Genomic DNA, 27,059 nt, shown 5'->3' on the forward strand with positions numbered 1-27,059 from the left:
AACACATAAATCTAACCTCTTCAAGGAATTCTTCACACCCTTGGCTATACACAGACATGCCACCCATCTGTAGTGCTACTTTTTTTCACATCATCCTCACACCTGGATCAGGACAGGCAGTCCAACCAGTGCCAGTGGGGCCTCTGAGCCAGGCAGAAAGAGCTTTCCCAGCACTGGGGAAGGAACCATCCATCCTCTTTGAGGGCAGGGAGTGAATAGGATGAAAGGCAGAGCTGCCAGTGAGGTTCAGAGAACAAACACAGAGCTTGGCCAGCCTGGGCATGCTGCTCCCTCACCAGGCACATGCTATTGAACAGTGTGTGCCAGCGTTGTGAAGGCAGAGTCAATAACTAGCACAAATAGATGGACAGAACCTTTCTTTTGTTTTGCATCCATAAAATAGTTATATGCAATTGCAATTCAGAAACACAGCAAACCATCAGCTGCCTAAAGCCAGTGTTATTGCTTATTTTTCCAATACATATAAAATTGCTTAAATTAACAGAACATGACCCTTACTGGCTATGTAACATTTTACTGAGTAATTACAACTTCCAGCCACGATACAGAATGTACTGAATTCAAGTATAATTACAAAACAAAGAACATATGCAGGTAATTATTCCAATGTCTACACCTCACAAATCAAAATGACTTCCCCATACTAATAAGGAGTAACCAAGACACAGAATGAAAAAGCCAATACACAAAATGCAAGGCATGGGGAGGGGAGGGGGCTGGTGAATCTGATTAAAAGACTGCAAAATGGAAAAATGGATTTTGACTTTGACATTGTCCTTTGAAACCTCTACCACAAGTGAAAAATCCTCACTGTTGACTTTCAAATTTAATACCATCTTGGCAATAGCCAAAATGCTTTCCAAACAGTTTAGGCATTTTTCCAACACTTTTCACACAGTCCTTCAGCATATTTAATTTGAAGAGAAACTTACAAAATCCCTTTTATATTACATAATTTACACATCATGGCTTTTTTCTTCTGACTTCAGATTTGAAGCAGCTGATCACAACCTCAAAAGTTATAAACACAGTCTAAATTTAGATTACAAAAACTAAATTTATGCTAGATTATGGATCTGTACTCCACTATTTTAACAGGCACCTCTTCCCTAGAACAGAACTTTGAATGCTGGCTATACAAAAATTTGACTGGGCTTGCTGTTAGTGTAACACTTCTAAAAAGTAACCACCACCTTTCATTTTAATTGGTGGCTTTGATTTACACAGTAAAAAAATGTCCACAAGCGCCCTACATAATACAGAATATTTTCTGCCTATCTATTTTAATGTGCTGTAGTGTCTGGTATTTAAAAACATACATCCTTTTCACATTACATTTTGAATGTTTTATCTCCTTTTCAGAATGTAATTCAATTATCCATAGACATCTCAGCAAATTGAAAAATAAAGACTAATGTATTCATCAATGACTACAGTCCACTGCAAGGATACTGCAGACCTTAGAACAGAGCACTTTTCCCACAGCACATTCAGTATGGTGCTTCAGTCATCTTCTGTCTAAAAGAATCAATTAATTTTCTCTTTAATTCACTCCAGCTCCCACTTCCAGAAATAACATTACTCACCCTCCACTTACGAAACACATACCTCACCAACAAAAACTGAGATTACAACATTACCCTTAGCAGCTTTCAGGGGACAAATAGGTTTGTACCTGCAAGGCTGAACACCATATCAGGACATAGAGGCTCTGATTTTCAGTATAGGGAAAAAGAGCTTTTGCTGGGGGAATTACTCAACTATCAGAATATTGGTAAAAGAAAGAAAACATCATCCTACCTAGTTTTATACATTCTAATAAAATATCATTTCTTACTGTTCTTTTCTTCTCCAATCATTACTTCTTATTTCTGGATAAGTTTTTTAGATGATTTTCATCCTTTCCTATTTCCAGGTGCTCAATTTCTTGGGTCTTTTCCTTCCTTGGATTCTTTTCTTTTAATCATATACTTTTAGTTTAATTTCTTTGGCTTCAGCAAAGCCTGACTGACTGCAGCTTCTATAGACCATATATCCACGTAAGGCTTTTGTTTTGTTTTCCTCAAAGGACATACATTTCAACAATTGAACTACTGTGCTTTAGAGTCTGGATTCCTATTTCTTTTTTTATGTAATACAGTCTACTTTTGATCTCAATAATTTGTGTCCCACTAAGAAGAAAGAAAAAATCATTTAAGCTATGCAAACCCTCTATTAAAAACAAGTCTTTTTGGTACACCTCAACTTCTCATTTACATTATGCAGGTGAACTGCAAGAGAGATGTTAGTGGTACTCTCTATTCAGAGACAACAATAATAGAAGCAGCACAATACTTAAGCTAGAAGGGAAAAAGCACACTATCATTTTATACTCACTTCTTTAAGCCTTTAGGTATGCACAGAAGGGCAGGTTTTGTACAGGAGTCAATAGTCATCAATTGTTCTACCATGCCAAAATGCCTCAAGAACATGTGATCATAAAAGGAAACTTTTTTTTTCCCAAATCTTAAACAATATGGTGCTCTGGTTTCCTCTCTAAGGGAAACATCTAAGTTAAGTTTAGAAAAAGGATTACTTAATTGATAATTTTCAAAAATTGCCACACTTTGAATAGACAAGGTCATGAAAACTCTTCGCATGAAGATTGTATTTGATGTACTCATCACTATTAGAGATACTTCTATAATGCATATTTTTTTTCTTTGTTACAGAAAAAAAAGAAAAAACAGCTAAAATTATTACAAATAAGGAGGACACAGGACTGCAATCAATGTATAATAGACAAAACATACCTAAAAATATTCCTGTACTCTCCTTTTATCAAAGAGGGGACCGCAGAAATCTCTCAAAAAATGAGTCTCCAGACACTGATAAAAAAGAATCTGACGGGATCAGAAAACTTGGTTATGGCTAACATGGTTTGTAGCTTTCAAAGCAGTAATCACTATTCTTAACTATTAATGAACATGAAGTACAGTACAAAATTCACAGACCAAGAGTAGAATCCACCCCTGCTTTTAAAAACATAAGATGTTCAGAATAGCTTCTTCCTCAAAAAGTAAGAGTCACTTTAAAAAAACAATAAAATCTGTGTGGGAATTCAAGGAAGGAAAAAATAGAGTGTAAAAAGCCCTCAGTTCAAGGATAAGTCACAGGGAATAAAGAATGCAAACATGTCCTTGTAAAAATGTGTTCCCCCCAGTGCTTCTGGACCAGAACACAAATCACCAAGCAGTCCCTGTAACACAGTAATCCACTGGGCTGTTCACTACTAGCACTGTATCCTTCATAAATGCTTTAAAAGGGGAGGGGGAAAGGGACACCACACCAAATGCTGAATTTCCACTGTATAATGGAGACAATTTAGACTTGAAGTTCATTGCTCAGGGAAAGAAAATCACTTCAAATTTTTATCCTTTACAGAAAAAAAAACTCTATAGAAAAATGCATTATTAGTATCCAGCCAACTTGGACTTCAAATACATTCAGATCATTCAGTATATTGGAACACTAAGACAAGTTTCTAAAACATTGCAAGTTTTAGAGAATCATGAGTCACTGCACAGCATGTAAGAATCTTCCACAAAGCAGAGAGGGAGGGCAGCCATACTTTGAACAAAACTTGAAAAAATAGAACCTGCAAGGGCAGTCTACAGAAATAAATTATTTTAAAACACCACACCTTAATGGAAAAAATCCTAGGATACAACTTTATTGTTAGGTAAATCCTCACTTATTGTCCTTAAACTCTGTAAAAAAACCTACTTTGTAATTTTATTTGTGATAAAGAAAAATTCACTCCTCCACACATGTACAGTTCTTTAATCTGAGGACTCCATAGTGTAAATGTAAATTTATTAGCTAATTATTTTCCTCAAAAACATTAAAATAAAAGTAAACTAAATAGTGGACCCACATTACCTCGAAGTTTTGACTATAATGGCAGTTAAAGAAAAAAAGCAGTAGAAGTGTCATATCTGTTAAAAACAATTTGTGAATTTTAACATATAAATTAAAATGTAACAGCTTGGAATTACTATTCTCTTCGAACCTGGGAGGCTCAATGAATCAGCACTTCATCCAACTGCATGACATGTAAATTTCCAAGGTACTGCCAAAACCAGTCTGCCTGCCTTTTTGTAGTACATCACCATCCAGGTCACTTTTACAAATAGAGACTGGTCAACAGTAATGTACCCAAAAACACTCAAGTCCTGGCATCTTCACTTTAACACATGGTGATGCTATAATCAGCAAACTAGGATACAATTAACTCAATTCTTTCTTGAATATAAACAAAAGGGGTGAATGGGTATTCTTCTGACTCAAATAAGGAAACTAAGGTCAAAATTCAGATGAATTACACCTCCAATGAATAAAAAAAAAAAAAACATTTTAATAGGCTTTTGGAGCAGATGTCTTGTAAGAATATAAGCTCATACCTCCTCTTGAAAATGATACAGGAACACTTTGCTATTGAGATAACATTTACTAAGCTTGCAGGGAAAGTTCTGCCCACTGACACTACTCATTCATCATAACTCCAGCATGCAAACCACTTGGATCACATTGGCTGTCTTCACTAACCTCGGCAGGAAGAACATTTTCCCAGTTTTACTTCTCTTCAGGTTTTTGATTTCTGAAATATCTGGTTTATTAATATGTTTATTCAAATTCAAAATGCATATAAATATTCCAGGGAGAAGAAAACAGGTTATGCATTACCAGATTCCAGTGCTCTTCATGAATAAGACTAACACCAGGAGAGTGCACACTGAGATGAGATGAATTTTACATAGAAGGGTGAGGAGAAAGGTAAATTATTTATAATGTGCTAAAAATATGCCTTATTTATTTGATATGGGAGACTTCCAAATTACCTTTAAACTGCAATTTATATCATCAGGCTTAAATATACTAACTAGTTTTGCAAGAGGAGAAAACCAGATAAAGTAAGCCTTCTTTTGAATTAGCCATCATAAGGTAATATGCTATAAAGAAGCTACTAGTGGATAGGGATTATGGAAAAGGGTACCGAGAAGATCCTTTCACCCACAATTACTGTATGTGAAGCCCCATCTGTAACTTAACTCTGGAATGTTTTTCTACTTAAAACGACCAGCATGCAAAGTGCTTTGCAGTTGTCAAAAAGGCAGGTTATTTTAAACTCATTGTTCACTGGTAAAGAGACACCTAGTATGAAAAATAAAAAACTAAAATGCTTTTAGTCAAATCTGTACATATTGGTCACCACAATTATTTGCTGCAATGCTTATAATATAATCTTGAATTGATTTTTGAAGACTTTTGTTTCATATCAACATTTCTTCTTTCAGCAATTCAGCCATTACTCAGCAACTGAGTTACTAGGATGGTCTTATTGCCACCTGTCATGCATGAGTAAATCTTATTTTACATTAAAGTGCATAAAGACTTTTCCTCAGTGCTACTTAAATACGATTATTTCACTTATATTTCAACCCACATGTTCAGTACTCATGGCCTTATTAATAAAGACTGGGTCTCAAAGAATCTGATACAATTTGAGTACCTACTGCAGAAAGCCTTGAGACAATTGTACACAGCTCTAGAATTTCACATTTCCAAGTTATAAACTAATCACTTATCTCTGGATTGTTGAGGACCACTGATAGAATTACTCTACTTTCCCAAACAAGCAAGGTCAAGTTATACAAAAATTCAGAGGAAGTGGTTCTGAATTCAGGTAATATCTAAAGGCAAATAAATTAAAAATACAATGTATTCATTTGTTTAATTATAAATAGATCATTTTTTACTATTATATATTCCAGCTACATCTCTCATATCTTCTAGCAAAGCCCATATCTGGCAATAGAGTCTATTAAAATATAAAAAGCCAAAAATGCCAGGTAACTTTTAATAAGCACTACCATAAATATCTCCCAGATCACATCTGAAGATATTTACAAATAAGAAAACAAATGTTAAAGTAGGGAAAAAAACCAAAATTTAAAGAGAGGAAATGCACCAAAATTTGTACACAGTAATTTTTCACAGTAACTCAATGTACTCTGGCTAAACCATCCAGCTGGCTCCTCTCAGGTGAAAAGCCTCATTTTCCTCAAGTGCAGTAATAATGGTGGCAAAAAAAAAGTTTCCAGGTCATGGTCATTGAGATAAGGCCAGCGCCCCTATGAAACAATTTATCTCATAGAAAAGAAAAACTGTGAAACAATCACACAGTTGAAAAATTACAATTTAAGGTTGGCAGGTTCCACTGGAACAAACTCTTCCTATCTAATCTTAATATCTCCCAAGAACCTTTAATGATATCTTGAAAGAAACTAAAGAAGTGCAAACAGACTGCAAAGGGACACAAATGGAAAACTACATGTGTTGAATAGTTTCAGGCAGCTGTACCTGCCTAACTAAACCTGGTTGTTAGGTTGTAAGTTCTGAATCACAGTATATTCTTGGATAGACTCTCCTGTGGAATTTAACTCAAGAAGCTTTTTGAAACTGATTTTTCCATGGAAATTTTTGTCTGCAAGTCTAGCGCTCTTCCAGAAACAGAAGCAGTGCTAAGAGTCCAGGAAGCTGAGGGCAAAGGAAGCGAGGTATGGTGCTGAGGTTCTGCAATCCCAGAAGCTTGGCAGCCCTTCATGTCACTTCTTCCCACAAGGGCAGCAACCTGGAGACTTCTCCTGTTCAAGTCTACAGTATCTCCAAATCCACATGACGAACATCAGGATTTCGTTGCTGAAATAAAATTTAAAAACAATGAATTGAAAATTTTCAAATGCAATTTTGCACATGGTTACAAGTAATGTGTTTCTGGTATGATATTGTCAACTGGATAACAAATTTCCTTTTTGGGTGACATTGGGACTATTTTAAAATGAGGAAGAGTTTCAATAAACATTGTCCAAAAGGCTTAGCCTTTTGTATTTGAAAAATACTTTTCAACATCATGGATAAATTAGTTCTTATGCTTTATGAAATATGGAGGAGCTCTCAATTTTAACAAGGCAGTAGAGTTTTATATAAACTGTTCAGATATACATGTATATAAATATCTCACTTTATTAAAGTTTTAACAGATGCTTTCCTGAACAATGGGTAAGATTGCTGAAATAATTTGTTGTCTGCCATGAAGCTATTTATAAAGATTCAGAACACCGTTTCTATTAAGAAATATGCATTTTATGGTATTATAGAAATATGTTATCACCATTACATGAATTGTACAATCCATGAGAAAGTCACGACTTCAAAGACATCCAGCATGTGAACCTGACTAGTATACTTAGTAAAGCATATTCAATACCAACACAACCACTATATATATATATTTATATATGCCTATACCAAAAAGCAGTATCCATGTTTGTAAAAAATTTAGGCATGATCCTGCTCCTCAAAAACCATGCATGAAGAACTGATTCAGATGATGCAATTAAATTAAAAAATAATATTTTGATTCTTAAACAGGACAACCCTAAGGATAGAAACTTAAACTAGAATATTCATGAAATATAACAAGCAAGGACAGACATGCTCTTGAGTAGTGTCTCATGGCCAGAAGGAACAGTCATGGCAGGACTGCATTTATCTGGGGGTCAGTATACTTGAAGCTCTGAATTCATACCAAGAAGGTAAGACTGACAGCCCCAATACACTTAGAAAATCAAAAATGGGGACAACCATTTCTTGCATCAGCCAGAGAATATTTAAACTGCATAGTGAAAAAAAATGTAAGACTGAGATAATATAAAGCATAATATAATAAAAAATATAAAGCTGAGAGGCTTTTGTAAAGTAAAATAAACACTGTACAGCTTCAACAAGAGTCAAAGATGTTGAGTAGCAGTCCCATCACACAGAAATATTTGATACAATTCTAAGAACGAGTTAAAAAAAATTCTTTTTTACAGCCAGCCAAAACAGACTTCAACAGCCTATAAATAGTCTAGCATTCTGAGAATACGGTAAAAAAGACACATTCAGGTCTACTGAATGAAAATTTTTTCTATGTTGGTATGAAATGGAACAAAAATTTTAATAAATGGATCAGTGGCAAAGTAAGGATTTGCTGGTGGCCAGAACTTAGATAATACTACAGCTGGAAAATCTGCATTTGTAACATCAACTTCCTTCCCTCTCTCATATTTCCAAATTAAATCCCAGAAAGTAGATGCAGAGATTTTGTTTAAAATAAATCACAGAATAAGCACTCACTAATAAGCAGTTAAATTTACCTTCAGGTCCTTCTCAAGTCTGTCTACTTCAGCTCCCAGCGTGTCAACGATATTCTCACCATGCTTAAGCATAAAGGCTTCTAATTCTTCAAGGGTTTTCACTTGCTGAATTTCCTAGGAAGAAATTAAATTTAAGAGATTGAGATGAGGAAAAGAAAATAAAGGAATAACACTCCAGAGGGTCTTGACATATTTCAAGAGGGAGGAAAAAAAACCTAAACAAAACACTTCATCTTTTGCCATTTACTCTCAAAACATCATCTGTTCTTGTGTCTCAAAGACCCAGAAGAGTAGCATCTAGTTGATGAAAACAGCTGGCTCTGTCATTACACCTGCATTTAATACAAAACCTTCTTCTATCTTCAATTGATTTCATCCTTAAGTTTCCAAATAAGTTTAGAGAATTTCTTTCATTTTCCAGAAGTTTCTGAGGTATTCCTCACAGCAAGGCAGAGCAGGGTACCCCTGTGTATTCTTCCTCCATTTTCTACATTCTTGCTATTCCATTACATTGTTTTCTCTGGGCATTACATTACCAACCCATCTGAAAGTCCACAGGGATTATGACAAATACTGCTGTAAATATGACTCCTCCATAATATCAGAAACTTGAAGACAGTTGATGGGAAGCCAGACTAAGAGACCAACAGCATAAAAAAGGGAAGGAATGATTAAGGAAGACAGGATTTTAAACTCCACTCTCCAAAAAAACTACAGACATCAGCAGCACCAAAGCAGGTTCTACAGTATTGCCATGGAATGACACAATGGTTTGGGTCAGAAAGGTCCTTAAAGATCACCCAGTTGTTCCCCCACTGCCATGGGCAGGGACACTTTCTGCTACACCAGGTTATTCAGGGCCCTATCCAACCCAGCTCTAAACAACTCCAGGGATGGGGCATCCACGACTTCTCTAGGCAATCTGGTCCACTGTCTCAGCACCCTGGCCACCTCAGTAAAGTTTTTTATTTTATCTACTTTATGTCCATCACCTTTCAGTTTAAAGCCATGAGCTTTCCTTAGAGGTCTTACACCAACCTGTCTGGAAGCCATTTGTCCTGTAGTTTATCTCAGCTGAAGTATGTTTAGGATAAATATGTTATTGCAAAAAGACAAACTATGAAACAACTTATTTTTCTTGTACAAGTGCATGACAGCAACTTCTCTTCCCTTCTCACTACTCCAATACTGAAGAAGAATAATGAATTGAGCAAGCTTAAAACATACCTCAACCACAATAACCCATGGCTACAATCACAGCAAGTCTAACAAGAAAAACACCAAGGTAATCTAAATGACAGCATTTCAACAAATACTTCACAACTGTAGAAAGAATAATGTTGACAGCAGTGCTAGTTGAATGACTTGCTTGTTTGAAAAAGTATAGGTCAAAAGGCAAGCACACTGTCTGCCTCTGACTTCAGATGGCTGAAGCCTTCTGAAAGGAGCTATCCTTCAATGACATTTTTATAGCTGACATGAGGTTACCATATGTAACAACAATGACCTGTGAAAGAAGCAGTTGCCAACCTAGAATCAATCAGGAAGATCTTTCCCAACAATACTCGAGGTATTGTAAGAATTAGTGGAGGTTGTATGCAATTGCCAAAGGGAATAGCAGGTAAAGAATAAAAGCTAACAAAGCCATGAAAAGAAGACTAGTGTACTAAAAACTGCAACTGCAAAGCAACTGGCAATATAAAACCAGGCAAACTTGCAGTGCCTCGGTGGTACAAAGCTGATAGCACTTTTCCTCTCAAAATGTATTAAATTGAAGTCCTGCAGATGAATAGATCAGATATTGCACTATACATATACACTCCTAATTCTTATTTTGACATTAACAGGATTTTAAAACTGGGATACCGACTTAATGATTTTAAAAATTATAAAGTAAAACATAACTTCTAAGGCATGCTTATTTGACAGACAAAATGCATATACCTGTATTTCATTTTGAAAGGGTAGAAAAGAAATTTTGTAAACAAATGCTCATAAGAAAGTTACCAGTGAAAACACAAACATTGTTTTGTCAAAATATTTTGCTCACTTAAAGCTCTCCTTTTAGTTTAGATAAATAATTATTTTTTTCATATTTCATAATTTTGCTATATAGACTACAGCAGAGAATTCGTTCTGTCTTGAAAAGAGAGCTTAATAAAAGCTACTCTGAACTATACTGAAATCAGAGACTGACACTTACTAAAGATAATTAATTCTTAAACATTATCAAAATGCTAAATTATAATGCAGGCAGTCCGTATTCACACCAAGTCTGAACAGCTGGACCCCAGCACAGTACCACCAACACCCAGGGCAAATGGCTCTCTCAAAACAGATGCCTATTTGCAGATGACAAGCTTCTAGTTTTAACTGCAGATCTTGTAATTCAATAAATGTATTGGAATAATTATGTTCTCATCAAATTTTTTTTTTTTACAGATTTGCATTTTCTAACAAAAAAATCACAGAATGATAGAATATTGAGAGTGGAAGTGACACACAAGGGTTATTGACTCCAACACTTATATGAATGGCCAGTGCAGGGAGCAAATGCACAACCTTGGCATTATTAGCACCTGGCTCTGATCACATGAACCAATTTCAAGGGTAATGAGTTAAAAAAAATCTGCCTTCCCCCTTCTCAGGCCAAAAGTAGGTCTTCTTCAGCAGCACATAATACAGATCTCTCGAAGTACATTTAAAACACTAACACAAAGCAAGAACATCTGCAACCCTTCAAAGGAAGAAGTGAAATGCATCTCATCTACTTTCAAGTCTTGGGTTTAGAGGTACTTGAAATTGGAAAGTAGGTATCAAATATTGGGGGTTACAAAAGCAATTTTTTCTACATACTTGTAGCAGCTGTTCAATATCTTGTTTTTCCAGGTAAGACCGAGTAACAACACGTCCATCAAAGTCTACTTCTGCCTTGAATCTCACTTTGCTCATTCCCATGTCTGTGGCTTTAACATCATGAATTGCTCTGAAACACATACATTTTTAAAGATAATGTAAAACAACATAGAACAAACCACTAGCTAGTCTGACTTCTCATGTTAACAATACTGTCACCACAAAATTATCCTATAATTTTAAAAGGTCAGTCTTCAACAAAATAACCTCATTTTGCCCACCCATACTTCCATTAAATACTGATTTATGTTTAACTGGTTATATCACTTCCACAGATTTCTGCAATACCAACTTATCTGTATATCACTGCAATAGAAGACAGACAACCAGAAGCATCACAGATTCAGAACTAGACTAAGAGTACATTAAAAAAAATCCACAATTAAAAATGTGAAAATTTCCCCATTCTGTGTTAAAAGTTTAAGCCCAACTTTTTTTCCACTGCAGAGAATTTCTTGTGCATATACATGACAATATTTAACAGCCTTTAAGTACCCTCAATTCTGAGGAAAGGAACAATAACCTGTTGAGAATTATTGAAAGGACACATTGCAATTACAGAAGTGTCCTTTCCTAAAGTTGGTAAATGCATGATCTTTTGGAGAGTTTTCAAAAATACATTTGACTTAAGAAAAAGTTATGGATATTGTGTTTGGAACTAATTTTTGATCCTTCAGAGCTATTAATCACAGCTTATCAAGGTACACCTTTTTGTAAATGCTTGAAATCTCTCTTTATTTAAAGGCTCCTAATAAATACTAGAACATGAAAGCTCAGATGTTTATAATTTTGGTCCCTTGAAAAATTCTGGGTTTCTGTAGCAGAGTTTTGTTCCAGCTTGTTGTATAAATTCTAATACGTGCATATAGGTAGTAAACAAGATCTTAATTTTTCTAGGATAAGAAGCAAACTCAGGACCAAGACATACTGTGATAAATTTCAAGAGTGAAATACACACAAATATAAAATACTTGATTTTTTCCTCGTTATATTAACAAAAACTCAAGTTTATCTTCAATGCCAAGAAAATCTTAAACTGCAACTGCAGAGCAAGTTTCCATATTTTCCCATCAAAGTCAGAAAAATAATTGGACACTAAAACACAGGACACAACTCACAACAGGTTCACATTTTTAAAATTCTTGCTTCTAACATTTTCAAAGTAAAACAGGTATAAAAGATTTCAAAGACTTTTAGTTTTATAAACAGAAAAATGCATTCTTGACTATTTGGTAAATTCTAACACAAGATTTAGATTCAGCAATGCAGCTCACTTGATAGAAAGTACCAAACTTTACTAAATTGTGGAATGTCACAGAATCTGTAAATTTAGCATGCCCTTTGTCTTTAGCAAATTTACTCTTCCCAACTAGAAATGCTTCTTTGCATCTGAATGTTTATAAATCAGATATAAATTCACAGGCAGTGCAGGAAGAAAGCAGAAGGCATGTATGTTGGAAGGAGCCTGTTAGAATGAACAGCCAAAATAGAACAGGAGACAGAAACTTTAAGATAAATAATCACAGGAACTTTTACAGAATACTTCTTGTAATATTCAGGGTGGAGGAGAGGTAAGCATATTAAAAAATAAACAGAACATTAACTAAATAGAGAGACACCAAAAAATACATCTTAGTAAATATTCAAGCAGATGAAAAGAACCATCAGCTTACTGGTACCAATAAAGACTTTCCAGCTCCATTCCAATTCACACAACTATTCTGTGGGAATTTATCAAATCAAAACAGTATTAATTGGAGCAAACTACATGACATCAAACTGCCTTATTCCAAAGAGGGTATTTAAAGTAACAGATGGGTTAATAAAGAGAATTTGGAGCCACGTGATTCAAAAATGTCGAAGACATATCAAATGCCAATCAGAACTAAGCAAGAAGATAACAAGTGGTATTTGACATTCTCATTAAGCAGTAGCCTGATAAAATTCAGTTAAATTAAGCATATTCTATAAATATGAAGGAAAACAGTCTACCTTAGTGCACATAATCTGCCCAGGAAAGATAAGACAGTGAATCAGAAAGAAAAAAATCAATAATTATTCAAAAATACAGATGTGTATGGTAAATCTTAAGCTACAAAGGTTGTTTATGGAAGCTTCTGGATGGTTAGTAGAAATCATAAATTCTAACTAGGGAAAAGAGCAAGCTTCAAATTAATGAAAAATTTGTCAGAGAACATCAAGTTACTGGGTTTGAGCAATTGGTTGTAATATTTTTGGTTTTTGTTCAAACCAGAATGACAGATTTTCCAGCACAACAGAAGCACAACTACACAACAGCTGTTACAATGAAGTAAAATTAAAGATGAAACTGTCACTGAAAATAGCTTATGTCTAGGAATCTGTGATTAAATTCCATAAGAACAGAATCAGGACAGAGTCTGTACCACATCACATATTTTATTTCACAGTTATGAAGGGCTAATCTCCCACAGTTCAGTTAAGCTGAACACAAGAATGATTTATACACCAAAGGTGTCAATGAGAGTTAAGAATTGAATGTTTGTATAGCAAAAATAAAATCAAATCATTTTCCAGCTGAGAGCAACTCTGAAAGCCTATTCAGGATCATGAGTTAAATATGGGACACAACAAGAAATTACTAAGAAAAATTAAAAGAAAGGAGAAATTATAAAGTCCAACAAGCTGAAAGGAGAAGTAGAATGAAAAAGTCACAGACTGTGATACAAACCAACTTTTTTAAAGTATATCAAAACCAAAGGATAACATGGAAACAAGCCTGCTACTAGACAGAAATGGAAAATTGTTACTGATGAAACAGAATAGGAAAAATCATGCAGTAATTGTCTTCTTAATCTAAAAAAGCAAGATTATATTAGTACAACAAAGCATTTCCCTACTTAGAGCAGAGAAGCATACTGGATATTTAAATGAAAAAAAAATGCTTCTAATCCAACAGATTCCACAACTTATATTCAAGAGTTAAAAGAACTAAGAATAACTGTGGAGGCAAATTAATTTTTCATCTAGCCATGCTGATGAGAATTAAAACAAAAACCAGATTAACAACACTGTGCCAAAATTTAAGAAGAGTAAATAAGTCCACCTATTTAAGTGAGGACAGTTTCACCTGACAACTGAAGGAAAATACTTAGAAAGGTGGAGAGAAAAATTCTATATTAAGAACACTAATTCCAGTCATTAAGATTTTAGGGAATGTAGATCTTGTCAAACAATCTTGCTATTAAAAAAAAAAAATTAAAGAATCAAAGATTTAGTTGAAAAAATATCACCACCAGAGAGACTTATTTTAGTAGGACAGCAGTTAGTATTGCCTGATAATCAAATACTTTATAATTAGCAGTGGATCACAATGTTCTGGCAAGCTATTGCTGGAACAGCAATTTAAGTGTGGTGCTAACAGGGGCTGAGGGAGTAGATCTCAGAGCCCCTGGATCCTTTTGTCAATTTGGATCTAAAATACTTTCTGATGAATACTGAATGATTCCCTAAGAGATCTCCTTCTGACTTGGCAAAACACATCTGAAGGTAAACATTGCAAACCATGCCTGAAAGAATAAGGGAGGAATATTCTGGGAGCAGTAACTGCAAAAAACATTGCATTGAGAACTGAAAGCCCTGAAAGGTTGAAATAAAAAAGTAAATATTAGATTACATAGGCCAGTAATCTGGAGCTTTTTCTTTAACATTTGGTTTCAGAAGGATATGTAAGACTACAACACACTACTATACATCTCCATTTAAGAAAATGTGAGTTTGAATGTTCAAGAAAATGCTGATACTCCTAGAAGTCCAAAGCTTATGTTGAGGAAAAATATACAGGCAGCTCTTTGGATAAATACTTAATATTAAAAGGCATCCTCCTCCTCATTTCAGCTTCTATGATTTCTTTTTTCCTTATTTCAGCCTTAGGTTTGTTTTTTTCAGCCTTTTCTCCAAATCATACCTACCTATACCTAGTAACAACCAAGGGTAATATAAGTTTACATTGCAGAGAACTGAGATTAAGACCAGGTGTCATCTTAGAAGAAGTACATTACCCAAGCTAGAGACAGCAGGTTTGTGGTAAGAACCCAGTCAAAGACAAACTGGACACTGAAAGAAATCAAAGCTGGTAACATCATGGATCTAAGAAAGAGATAACTGAAGACAAAGTGAATACAGAGAGTAGGATAAGCACCTAAACATGTTTCAGCTTCTAACCTCAAAAAAATCAAAATACACAGTTTCTCACAAGTCTTTATTTCTTTTATTATTTATGCATTTTTTTAAATTAAGGTACTTCTTGTTTTTAAAAAACGTTTACAGCAAGAAGAACATGAACTAAGTCTGCTCTGTTGGGAAGTTAGAGCCACCTACAAAATGGAATACATTATAAAATGGTATTTGGCCTAGGAAAAATTTTATTATTTCAGCCTGAGACAAACAAAAGCCACCTGTGCACTTTGGAAAAAAGAACTACAGAAGTCATGCACATGTGAACTCACCTACTCTAACATAGCACTGTTGACACATTCTTCACCATTCAGACTAATCCAGGGCCACCACAAATGCTTAATTTACTGACATGTGCAAATTGTAACAGAATTCTATTCCAAACAAGATTCTTGTTTAGTTTCTGGAATGAAGGGCATGTCATCCAGACTTCTTGCTTGGAACTGTGATGGTGCCAGCACTTAGTTCCTTTCAAGTACTCTGGTATCATTAACTAATGGACATGGAGTTTTTCCCTCCACAGCTCAAAAACTACTTCAAATTAAAAAAGCACTACAATACTTCAGCTGATTTACACAGAAATATATTCCTAAATAAAGATCTAAAAGAAAACAAAAAGAAGTTTGCTTCTAAATCAAGATTAATAGGGTAAGGCTAAAACAGTTCATTGAAAAGCATTTAAACAAGATTTAGAATTACTATGAGTTATCAGTTTACTACAAATTGCAGACTTGCTAAGAAGGAGAAATTAGCAATGAGTTAATTTATAAGCATGTAACATGAAGAATCCACGGCATCATGTACTACTGCAGCATGTCCTGCCAACTGCTACCGAATTCCACACACTGAATATAAACAGTAACAGAATTTAAATATTTAGGTGCTAATAAACTATTCAAGCAACATAATAGTATCATTTAAGTGCTTGAATTTAATGAATTTGAAAATAGTTTAAAGTTTATGATGGCTTTCTCATTAGGTCATTGTCAATTCCTGTAATTAATGTAACAGTTGGAATATATCTGCAATGCTATTTTAGCTGTTGAACACCCGAGAGGTGCAAGTATTCTTTTACTAAAAGTTTTAGCACAGAAATAGAAGTTAGCAATAATAAAGATTCTAGAATCCCAATACAGAAGATTCCACACTAAAAGTAATCTTACCAGATTTCTCTCATTAAATGTTGTTTTCTTGCTTTTTGTTAGTTGTTGTTGACAGCAGAGACTGAGCTGTAGAGGTTCTTACCTTACTACAGGATCGTTCTCCAGGAACTCGGTGAGCCGCTGCAGCTGCTCAGGCTCGATGGATCGTCCCAGCAGGGCTTCAGTGTTAGTGTAGATCAGAAATGCTGACACAGTTCCTAACAAAGTTCCAACACCCAGAGACCCCACACTGTCATAATAGGGGTTTCCTAAACGAGATATAGCAAATTAGTTTCACAGTGTTTCTAAAACATAGCAGAGAATTATAATTTCACACTGAAAAGAGTTCATAGTTTTGAGGGGTTTTCTGGGTTTTGTTTTTAGTGAGATTTTTTTGGTTGGTGAGGTTTTTTCTTAGTCAATCATTTATTTTACTTTTTTATTTTCTTAATTCAGTGGAAATTTTTTCCTACTGGGGAACATGATGAAGCTGGAACAAAACAATTTATCATAAAACAAAGCCTTAAGTCTCTCCTGTCCCTTGACCACTCCTGTCTCCTGCAGGACTACTAAAGGAGTAAACTCTTGTCTGTATGTGTTTCTATATTAGTAAACATAAATTTATATACAAAGTTATATACATTGAAACATAGGTAGCAGCACAAAATCCAGTGGTTTTTTATCAGTAACTCAAAAATTTGCAAGTATTAACTTGCAAATTAATGTTTCTGGAATACAGTACTTAAGTTTCAAACACTTACTCATGTTCAGACCTATAGAAATAGTACTGTGTTTTTAAGTTGATGAAGGAAACTAGAAATGCAATTTTAAAATTCCTTCTATATAAAAAAATGAAACTTGCAATTAAGTCATTGGAAGCCACAAGAAACAAAATTCCAATATTTATTCTCTTTAAAAAAATCAATACTTAAAAAGAGATGAATAAGTAATCATCCCTCTTTAGAAAATTTAACTATGCAGCAAAGATGCACTTTGAACCACTTGGCATACATATCATCTTACCTTTAGTAAAAAATAACTTAGTTTGTATGACAAAACAGCTCAAAAATCTGCTTACAGAGAAGAAGTCAACCAATATAAACTAAATGCTCTGTGTCCGTATCCATACATGGGAAAAAATCCACATTCTGCCTGCTTCTGTGCAGAATTTTACCTGTTAAAGAAGTCAGTCCCATACAGGTAGCAGCTACAGCCACGCTCAGGACTGCTGCAGCATCCTCCAGTAACACCACGTTGGTACTAGGATCACGACTCTGCACAACTGCACACAACACAAAAAAGTTACATTACCTGAAAATTTAGCTTTACTACGTTATGCATAGCACTTAAACTATACTAACAACAGCAATTTAAAAGAATAATTTATGCAATTACATAGGTGTAAACTGAATTTTTGCATATGCTCACACTTCTGAGAGCATTTATACACGCACAGAACAAGCCCAATTATGGTAGCTTCTCAAAAATGTTAGAAAAATTAAAAGGGGCATTTATCATGAAAAATACATGAACTTAGCAAAGTGTTTAACAGCACTCTCAAATCAACAGTTCTCACCTAATTTGTAAAATGTTATTTGTTAGTAGAATAGAAAACAGATCAATAAAGGGAAAAGTAAAAGGGAAAACAGAAAATTGTTTCTATCATTATGGAAATACTAGTGAACAGACTGTGTTTGAAATAACACCACATACCTTACTGCCATAATGATACTTACCATATTGATAAAATGAAAGACCCTTGGCTCGAGCACTCCTCCGAATTTCATTTATAGCAACAAGCAGGGTGGCTGAAACAACAAAGTTGTTGCTGAAAATTGCTAGAGGCAGAAGGACTTGTTTCCATTTTGAAAAGAGGAGCTTCTTGTTATATTATCATAGCAACAGATCATCAAGAAAGCTCTGATTGTAGGTACTTTGAAATAAGTATAGTTACTTTTTTTTCCACAAGTGTGTCTCCCACACAAATCAGAACAGTTATATTCATTGTTGGTTTAATACCAAAAAGACAATCCATGTCTACTTTCCAAATTTTGTGTTCTTCAACTTCTTACTATACAGACATATATAAAAAAGAAAAGTTTTCACATGATTCTTTTTGTTTGTTTACAAGTATTTGCAAGAGAGCTCAAAATTTCACTGTGTAAGCAAAGATCAATTATTACTATAATTACTGACATTTGTAAAATGGTATTATCTTAAGAGATTATAAATACTTAAATAGAAACTTGAAACTGCATACCTCCTTCTGATACCAATGATCCTGCTAAAATGCAGTATGCCTGTATGGAAAAAACAAGAATCAGATATGATAATATATTACATTATATGCATATTTCTACAGACCTTTTCACCACAGGCTATCCAAATGTAGCATTCCAGAATCACATTACCCACAGTGTCATGTAATTGTCCCTAAACAGAAGCAAACCAATAATAATTGGATCATGCAATATATTCCAAAACAGGCAAACAAGACCTCTTGGAGTGGGGGGATATGAAAGGAAGATGCAGGGTTTAGAGAACAGCTCATTTTGCTGCAGGATCAACTATAGTTTAAAGATTTTTTTTTTCTTAAAACACATTTTCATTAAAAATGGTTTGAGTTAATTGTGCTGGGACTCAGACTGACTCATGAAGAGCATTTCAGACTATGCCACTATTTTTTATTAAGTCACTGGTGTTAAATACAATACCAAACAAGATTAGCTTACCCAGAGAAGAGATTCTACAGGATGAGGGTGGAGTAAACCTATGATCCCATGATACCAAGAAAGTCCTGCACCCATCATGAAAATGCCTACTCCACTAATCAGGGAGGCAATATAGCGCATATTTGTGAAACCATACCTAGAAGAAAGAAAAGAAAACTATTTTAGGAATATAAGTTCCTACATCTCCACAAACATGCCTCATATTAATTTTTACATGTCTTAAATTATCATCATATGACTTGAGATCTATTTAAAACAAATCCAATCTAATCCAAGGGGGAAAAAAAAAACCTACTTGAAAAAGGATATCTAGTATATGGAAGAACATCAAGCATAAATGTTTCTCTAATTTATTTTTAAACAGCTGTATTTGCTCTTGTACCATGATTGAGGATTTTATTTTACAACTAAAAAGACCCCAAAATAAACAACATTTGTACCACTTTAAGACTTTAGTGAAATGCTACTTCTAAATATGGACTCTAGTTTTGTGAGCAGCCAGTCTACATAATTCATAAAGGTAACTTAATAACATAAGTTACCTTTACATAAAAACATAAAGGTAACACATCTCTCAGTATTTCAGCTAACTACAGACATCCAACACTGGCAGTTTTTAAGTGCAGTGGAGGAATTAAAGCAACATTAGAAGTTTGTGTTTATTCCTTTTTTTTTGGTTTTAACTCCATCTACAAACAGCGCACTTCTTTTGTCTATATTGAGGAAAAAGGGAAAGGAGCAAGAGGGAAAAATGAGATATGATGAATATTTGCACAAGTTTAAGATTTAAATTTTTCAAATTTTAATGATGTAATTAATGAAAAAATGCATAACTAATCCCATAAATTAGACATATTTTTGAAGTAGTTCTTAAAGAATGAATGACTTGTCCAAACATAAGAGAAGTAAAACAGCTCAACACTGAGAAAATATAATGGAGAGTACAGCTTACAACTTTCATGAACATGTAAGAACTTATTAAGTAATATTCCTATGACTAGATACAAACAAAGAGCAGTTTATATCAAACACATCTCCTTATGGTACAAGTAACTAGCTTGCATAAAAGCACTTTGTTGAAAAAAGGAAGAGGAGAGTAATTTTTATTTTTTTATAAAATCTCGTGATTCATATGTACAGTGTTTAAAAAGTAGATATATTAGTTGGAAGAGGCAGAAGAGCCCAGAACACCTTAGAGAAATAATACAATTAAAATAAAACATAGCAAAAGCGTACTACAAAAAAAAAAACCAACACATACACCAAGCCATTGAAGCTCCAACTCCTGGAGCTTGAAAGAAAACCCCTTTCTTATTTTAGCTGTTGTAAAATCAGAAATAATATGTTTCAGAAATGACAGAAAACAGCAAATTAAAAAGAACAAGGTGATGCACAAACAAGAACTGATCTTACTGCTATATATAGTTAGCAAAATCTTTATTTACTCAAAAAGCTTACGGATGACTAGGGTCAGGTGTCCTTGCAGACTGACTGATGCCCAAAGCCAGCAATGCCTATTTAAGACAAGAGATTTAAAAAAAATTTAGAAACTTTCTGTATCAACTGAACATGAAAGGTAAGGCAGATGTAATTTGCTGAACTGCATATATGGTTTGCTACTGATATCTTATTAGAGCTGGAATATAATCCTCAAAATTTGTAATCTAAATTTACCACTCCCAAAAAATTGTTAGTTATACCTACATACATAATATATATGCAATTATATGGTGTGCGTATATATAATTACTGTTAATTATAATTTTAGAATCACAACTGAAAATGAACATTACATGCAATCACAAGTGTTGTTACTGTGCTTCAGTGTGAAGGAATGAAGTTGCTCAGGGAACAAAGCTATTTAAATAAATCCCTCTTGAAGAGAAACTATACTGAGACTGAGGTGTAGTAGAGTGAGGACAACATTTAAAGCAGTAACTTTACACTGCAACTTGTCAGCATATTTTGAAGGAAGAAATAACCTCTTGCTATCTAAATTGCCTACCTGGGATATATTTAATTAGGCATGTATTAAGTAGTTGATGCAGGAAGTTATAAACCTAAACCTGAATTTTGCAAAGCATGTGTTTTGTTTAAGACTATGGATAATGAAACATAGTAACAATTACTCTTAGCAGCAGCAAGCTGCTTTGAGGAAGCAAGGTTTCTCCTGTGTTTTTCCCAAAACCACACACTCAATTATTTGGAAAAACAAAACAAACCCTCCCCATCTCAGTAGAACTTTCAACTTTGATATTTAAAAAACAGAACAGCTCTTCAATATGTATAAAAGCACTATCAAACTTGGTTCACCTGTACATTGACACACTTGGCCAAGTGAAAAAATGCACACTTTAATACTTAAATTTATGGGGAGGCCAGCCTTAGCAGTTGAATTAGAAAACACTGGAGAAAATAACATTATTTTATCCCTGCACATTAATATTACATATCCAATTCTGAGCCTGCCACTCTACTTCTCAAAGTAAACATGCCACATATGTGGCTACTTGTGCTGTGACAGGCTGATAGGTAATCAAGAAATAGAAAAAGAAAACAAGATGCTCAAATTTTCATCATTATTCTACCTAGAGATGAATAAGTAACAAAGTCTGTCATTGCATTATAGTAACTGACAGGAAAAGCATTTCTAGTTAACATTTAACCAAAACACTAACCAAAATCATTTTAGTTTCAAGTATCACTCATGATCCATAAAGAAGCTGAGTACAGTTCTTATTGCAACTCCACTCTTTCAATTTATTTCTAAAAATCTTCAAAATCTACATTCTGACTTCTCCTTTTTACACTAATACAAATTTAGAAGCATCCTATTTTTTTTTTATTCAAGTGCATTACAACTACTGTAAGTATCTGTCTTTATTCCCAGTTTTATTACAAGTGCTAACTTGAGCAGAATGGAAAAAAATACTCACCTGGTTACATGTGTCTGCTAAAGAATGTATGGCTTCTGAAAACATACTTGCAGAACCCGTGTAAACCCAAGCAAGCAGCTTAAAGAAAAAATTCAACCCATTTCTGAAAACAAAGAGAAGAAATAACAGAATATTTTATGTTAAATATTTTCAGCAAAGCCAGAAGTGCTGTACAATCATGTGTTATCTGCCAGAAAGGGGTCAATTCAAACATCAGTTTAATAATTAGAGAGCTGTGCAAACAGATAATTGATAGAGATTTTCTGCATGGTTACTGTGAAAAAAGTCCTTTCAGCTAAACTTGATAAAGATACACAGTTTATTTTTCAGAAATCATTAACTTCTAAGCAGTTCCAAATAAGTTACACTTCCTGAAAACTATCATCACACTCACTACTCAGAACAACTAATTTTCTACCAGAGGGGGAATACAAGTCTTTACAACTTCCTTATCTATTGTTTCAATGCTTTGCCTCCTACACATCCTCCACCAATACCGTAGTGCAAGGTTCCCCACTTCATCCTCAGTCTGAGCCATTCTCAGTAGGATACAGATGTGAGACAACAGACAGGAAGACAAGGCTGTCACTGGGTTATATTGTAAAAATTATCTATGGAACCTCTCCATTAAGATGTTCAGTGTGAATTGTAAAGACATTTTTACAACTACAGGTTTACTAGAGTACACATTGTCTTATGTTGCACAGAGGTAACTATTAACTCCAAAGTCCAAGTCTACATTCTCCCTTCAAACATTATCAGAATCAGTAGGTTAATTGCTACAAATGTATTGCACAGAAAATCAGACTAGAGAATTATAATATGCTCCTCTATATTTTTTAAACATGAGCTTCATTTATTGCCAATTTTTAAAATATCTAAATAAATTAAGTGTTATAAGAAACTATTAACAACATCTTCTAGTGGCATATTTTAATGTGTGCCAGAAATTATATTCAAGTTAGAAATAAACCCAGCAGCTTCTGAGAATGCAACTTTCAATTAGAAAAGAAATAACAGTATACAGAGAAAAGTGAATTCTTTTCTGTTGGTCATTTAAAAAATTCTTTAAAAATGTATGAAAAGCTTTCTCTCAAGAAGGAGCAAGAAAAATAGACAACTTTAAATACCTGCTGCTTCAGATCCTACAAAATTTTGGTTTTTACTTTAAGAAACTATTATAGGGTAATACACTCCAAAAAAAATGCTCTTCTCTCATCAGAGATATATTCAATGCCTGACCTCTATGTATTGATCAATGTATTCACATAAATTCTCTTCTATCTCTCAATAAACAAATAAATCTATTAACTTTAGTTACAGACACAGGCATCTTTATCTTAAATACACACACTGTTACTACTTCCAGGATAATATAAATAAATTATTTTTTATTGCATAAACAAAACTTTTTTTTTTTTACTTACATGCAAATAGCTACCATTACCACCTTCCCTGGTCCCTTGAAAAACATAGCTGCTGTACTGGAGCGTGGCTACATAAAGAAATAACAGATTATTTAATAATCAAATCTTGATCTCATGAGACACCAAACATACAAATTAAATAAAAAACTTTGCACTGCCCTATATTGCAAAAGTTCTGAAAGGCAACTAATTTACTACTAAATGTTCAGCCAAACTGCAGTTGGATCTTATGTATTTCTACAAATGGTTGGCCATTAAAGAGTTAAACTCCAATGAAGTCTCCAGCAGAGGCCACTGCAGCCATAAGGCCCAGAGCCCACTAAGGAGTCATTCTGTACACCCAACCACCTGGATCTAGGGTGTGTGTCTGATTAAGCAAAAGGGAAGGGCCAGCAGTGCATAGACAAAAGCAATCATCTTCTGGGGTCTTTTTTCTTAAAGAAACTTACTTAGGTTTTTTAAATTAACAACACATAGTAAGAGATTATACTTGAAATCATGAGTTGCATGATTTTGACAAGATTTTTGACAGCTGCAATTTTGACAAGAAGGCAACTGAAAGAAAACTCTCTTTCTGGTGGATTACATTGTCACAGTAGGAACCCAATCAAGCTGTCATCACAGCATTTACTACTGCATAACAGTCACATATAGATCTGGTATATTACAGTGCGAAAAAATCTTCCAGTAATATTCAGTTACACAAGTTTACCTTCAAAGAGTGTCATAACACATTTCACTACTTTTCTAGCCAAACACTTGAAAATGACCTTACCTTAGTATTTCCAAAGAACTCCTTGTATTCCCACAACAGCCTTTGGTTTCTAAACAGATCTGCAGTACAAAATTTGCATTGTGAATATGTATTAGCAACCAGTAGCTTCAGGAATTGAAGTCTACTTTTTTTATGCAGCAGACAACTTCTAATAAGAGCTAGATGATCTATGAAAGAATTCCTCCCTTGATGTTGTTAATCAGAAACACATGTTGTTATACACTCCTGCAAAATGCCAAATACAACCTGTAATGATCCTATACATTGTTACCATTTCAACCAACAAATGATAATGCACAGGGAAAAAACTCAAAATATACTTCTGCAAATTCATTTTATTTATACACTTCATTGTATTCACTACACTTTCGGTACACTTATAGATACCTCAACGAGTGTCTGCAGTTCTAGCCTTTTCTGACAGAAGGGTGTTCTTGTGGCACAATGTTCCAAAAAAAATTGACCTCTCATTTTAAGGTACACAACCAGACTAAGTATCTTGAAGCAGTATTGCCTCTTGTGTGATTTTTACTGACTAGACAGATCTAAATACGTCATGAACTACTGATTTGGCTGTACATGGTATTGATAATGCCAGCAAGGATTACAAAAATAATATTACACAAAGAAAAAAATATGATTTGGGGGTACTTCTCCCCTTCTGAAACACGAAGGCAAGCTGAATTCTTCTCAGAGGAAAAAAATTAATGAATAGTGGCATGGTGTAAAGATTTGGATCAGTTTTAACTCTTTTCAAAATTCTCAATTAGATAAAATGCAAAAGCATTGAAAATGTAAATTATCATCTAAAAACTGAAAGCCCCACCCCCCCAAGAGTATGTCTACAGAACACCAAATGCATAATCTTCCTGTATCACAAAGGTGATAAATTGCAAGATAGTAACAGACTGTATCTGCATAGATAGTAACATGTTACTCTAAGATTATGCCACAAAACCTAGTCAGCAATTGCTAGTTACAAATTTACATGCTTTCAATAAAGTAATGCTATCTTGTAGATTCCTAACAATCACACTTCTTGTGACATTTGGAGGTATTTGAACACTACATACTCACTTTCTCTGTACTTGATCTCTGCCTCTTTACGTCGCTTTCTTTCTCTGGCAAGAGCCTCTGGACTACCCCAAACTTCAAGAGACCTGCATGAAGTAAAAGTATCTTAAAAATGTTTCTATTCATGCAACTTTTTTTCAAGCATAAAACCATACTGTTGAGTTTTTTATACACAATGTAATTATATAATCATGACATAACATATGTTCAGATAGAAAATGGAAAACCTTACTGCCCTTTCACATTGCAAACCTGACTTTTAAAACTCTTCTCTCTCTCACAGCATCCTTTTCAAATGTTCTTACTTTGCCTCTACGTCCGATCTCAAGTACACCGTGAAAGTCTCAGTGTCATCATGGGGACTTCGTCGTTTAATTTTTCTCAGCTGGTCTAAATCACTAAGGAAAGTGGACAAAAAGTTTAGTGTAAGAAAAGGAACATATTGTTCTAATTTGACTTTTATGTCTGGGTGATGATCCACCATTTTGATTTTACTAATTTGTTGTACAAAAAAAAGTGAAGTTGTCTAATTCAAACAGAACAGACAGACAACATGAAGCAAGTGATCTCCTCCATTGAAAACTACAGTTTTTCACATCCAGAAGTCCAAATCATGTCTTCATACTATGAAATATTACCCACTGAAGACAAAGAATTAAAACACTAAATAATAAAACATTCAGTGAATGACCTGTATGTAACTGATAATGCACACATATGATAAACAAGAGGCTCTATGAATTAGCCTCCCTAAATGGAAATCAGCAGTCATGTGACAAGAAAATTTAATCCCAAAATTTACACTCCCAGCACAAGCTGCAAAAGGTTGAAGATAACAAAGCTACTTGGGGAAACAGAAAAAATTTCCTGTGCTGAGCTACACATTAGGGCATCTACACCATTATGTAAAACTATGAGGAACAGAGGTGCCTCCCCCCAAACAGATTTATGGTCTCATAAGTACAAATCATCTACTTTAGGAAGCAAGTACTGAAACATGAATATTAAGTGCAAGCTCCTAGTCAAGTGTAAAACTAAGCAAGAACTAGCTTCAGCCACTTACAATTATGTACACCACAAAAACATTTAGAAAAATTTGTGCAAAATCACTCTACAAACACAATTACTTCTCATGCACATATGAACAAATATTCAGAATTTAAATCTCAACTCAAATCCATCATACCTGGATTTAAGACAAAACTCATTTATTGCTCTGACTCCAGTGATGAAGTTATTCTGTGTGTATTTTGGTCCATACTCTCTTTTTTTAAGGACTGGTTTCACTTTAAAAAAGAAAATAGATACACAAGTCACTCATAGAAACCACAGCAGGTACTACAAAAATTAATTCAATCTAGTGTCATACTGTGATATCTCTTTGTGGAAATCTGAAAATCAGTGTCAGTGATACAGAAAATTGCCAGTGAAGAGAAAGGTATTTTCCCCATTGTGGAAATGAGTAAGGTAGAATGATTTACCTCCAAAACTGCTACTTTCTAAGCTGCAGTTCAGGGTTCTCAAACCTAACTGCCACAGTCAGCTACTTCTCCAACTTTGATGTCAGACATGGTGCGTGGC

The 27,059-nt window shown here is 34.3% G+C and overlaps 1 protein-coding gene across 1 annotated transcript in view; it reads right to left on the reverse strand.

Moving 5' to 3' along the window:
• Window positions 1-515: 515 nt before the first annotated feature.
• SLC30A9 (solute carrier family 30 member 9) overlaps window positions 516-27,059 on the reverse strand; it is a 33,487-nt gene continuing 6,943 nt past the window's right edge. The window contains exons 4-18 of the mRNA XM_063157362.1: window positions 26,665-26,764; window positions 25,784-25,876; window positions 25,482-25,564; window positions 24,405-24,463; window positions 23,630-23,697; window positions 22,203-22,305; window positions 20,725-20,780; window positions 19,267-19,402; window positions 18,795-18,834; window positions 18,271-18,342; window positions 17,709-17,816; window positions 16,638-16,803; window positions 11,118-11,247; window positions 8,262-8,375; window positions 516-6,762 (exon numbers count right to left, since the gene is read on the reverse strand). Coding sequence (XP_063013432.1) covers window positions 6,718-6,762; window positions 8,262-8,375; window positions 11,118-11,247; window positions 16,638-16,803; window positions 17,709-17,816; window positions 18,271-18,342; window positions 18,795-18,834; window positions 19,267-19,402; window positions 20,725-20,780; window positions 22,203-22,305; window positions 23,630-23,697; window positions 24,405-24,463; window positions 25,482-25,564; window positions 25,784-25,876; window positions 26,665-26,764 — 1,373 coding nt within the window. The 3' untranslated portion in view covers window positions 516-6,717. The remainder of the gene's footprint in view (window positions 6,763-8,261; window positions 8,376-11,117; window positions 11,248-16,637; window positions 16,804-17,708; window positions 17,817-18,270; window positions 18,343-18,794; window positions 18,835-19,266; window positions 19,403-20,724; window positions 20,781-22,202; window positions 22,306-23,629; window positions 23,698-24,404; window positions 24,464-25,481; window positions 25,565-25,783; window positions 25,877-26,664; window positions 26,765-27,059) is intronic.

This window comes from Melospiza melodia, chromosome 5 (genome assembly GCF_035770615.1).
Source record: "Melospiza melodia melodia isolate bMelMel2 chromosome 5, bMelMel2.pri, whole genome shotgun sequence".
In the NCBI taxonomy this organism is placed as follows: Eukaryota; Metazoa; Chordata; class Aves; order Passeriformes; family Passerellidae; genus Melospiza; species Melospiza melodia.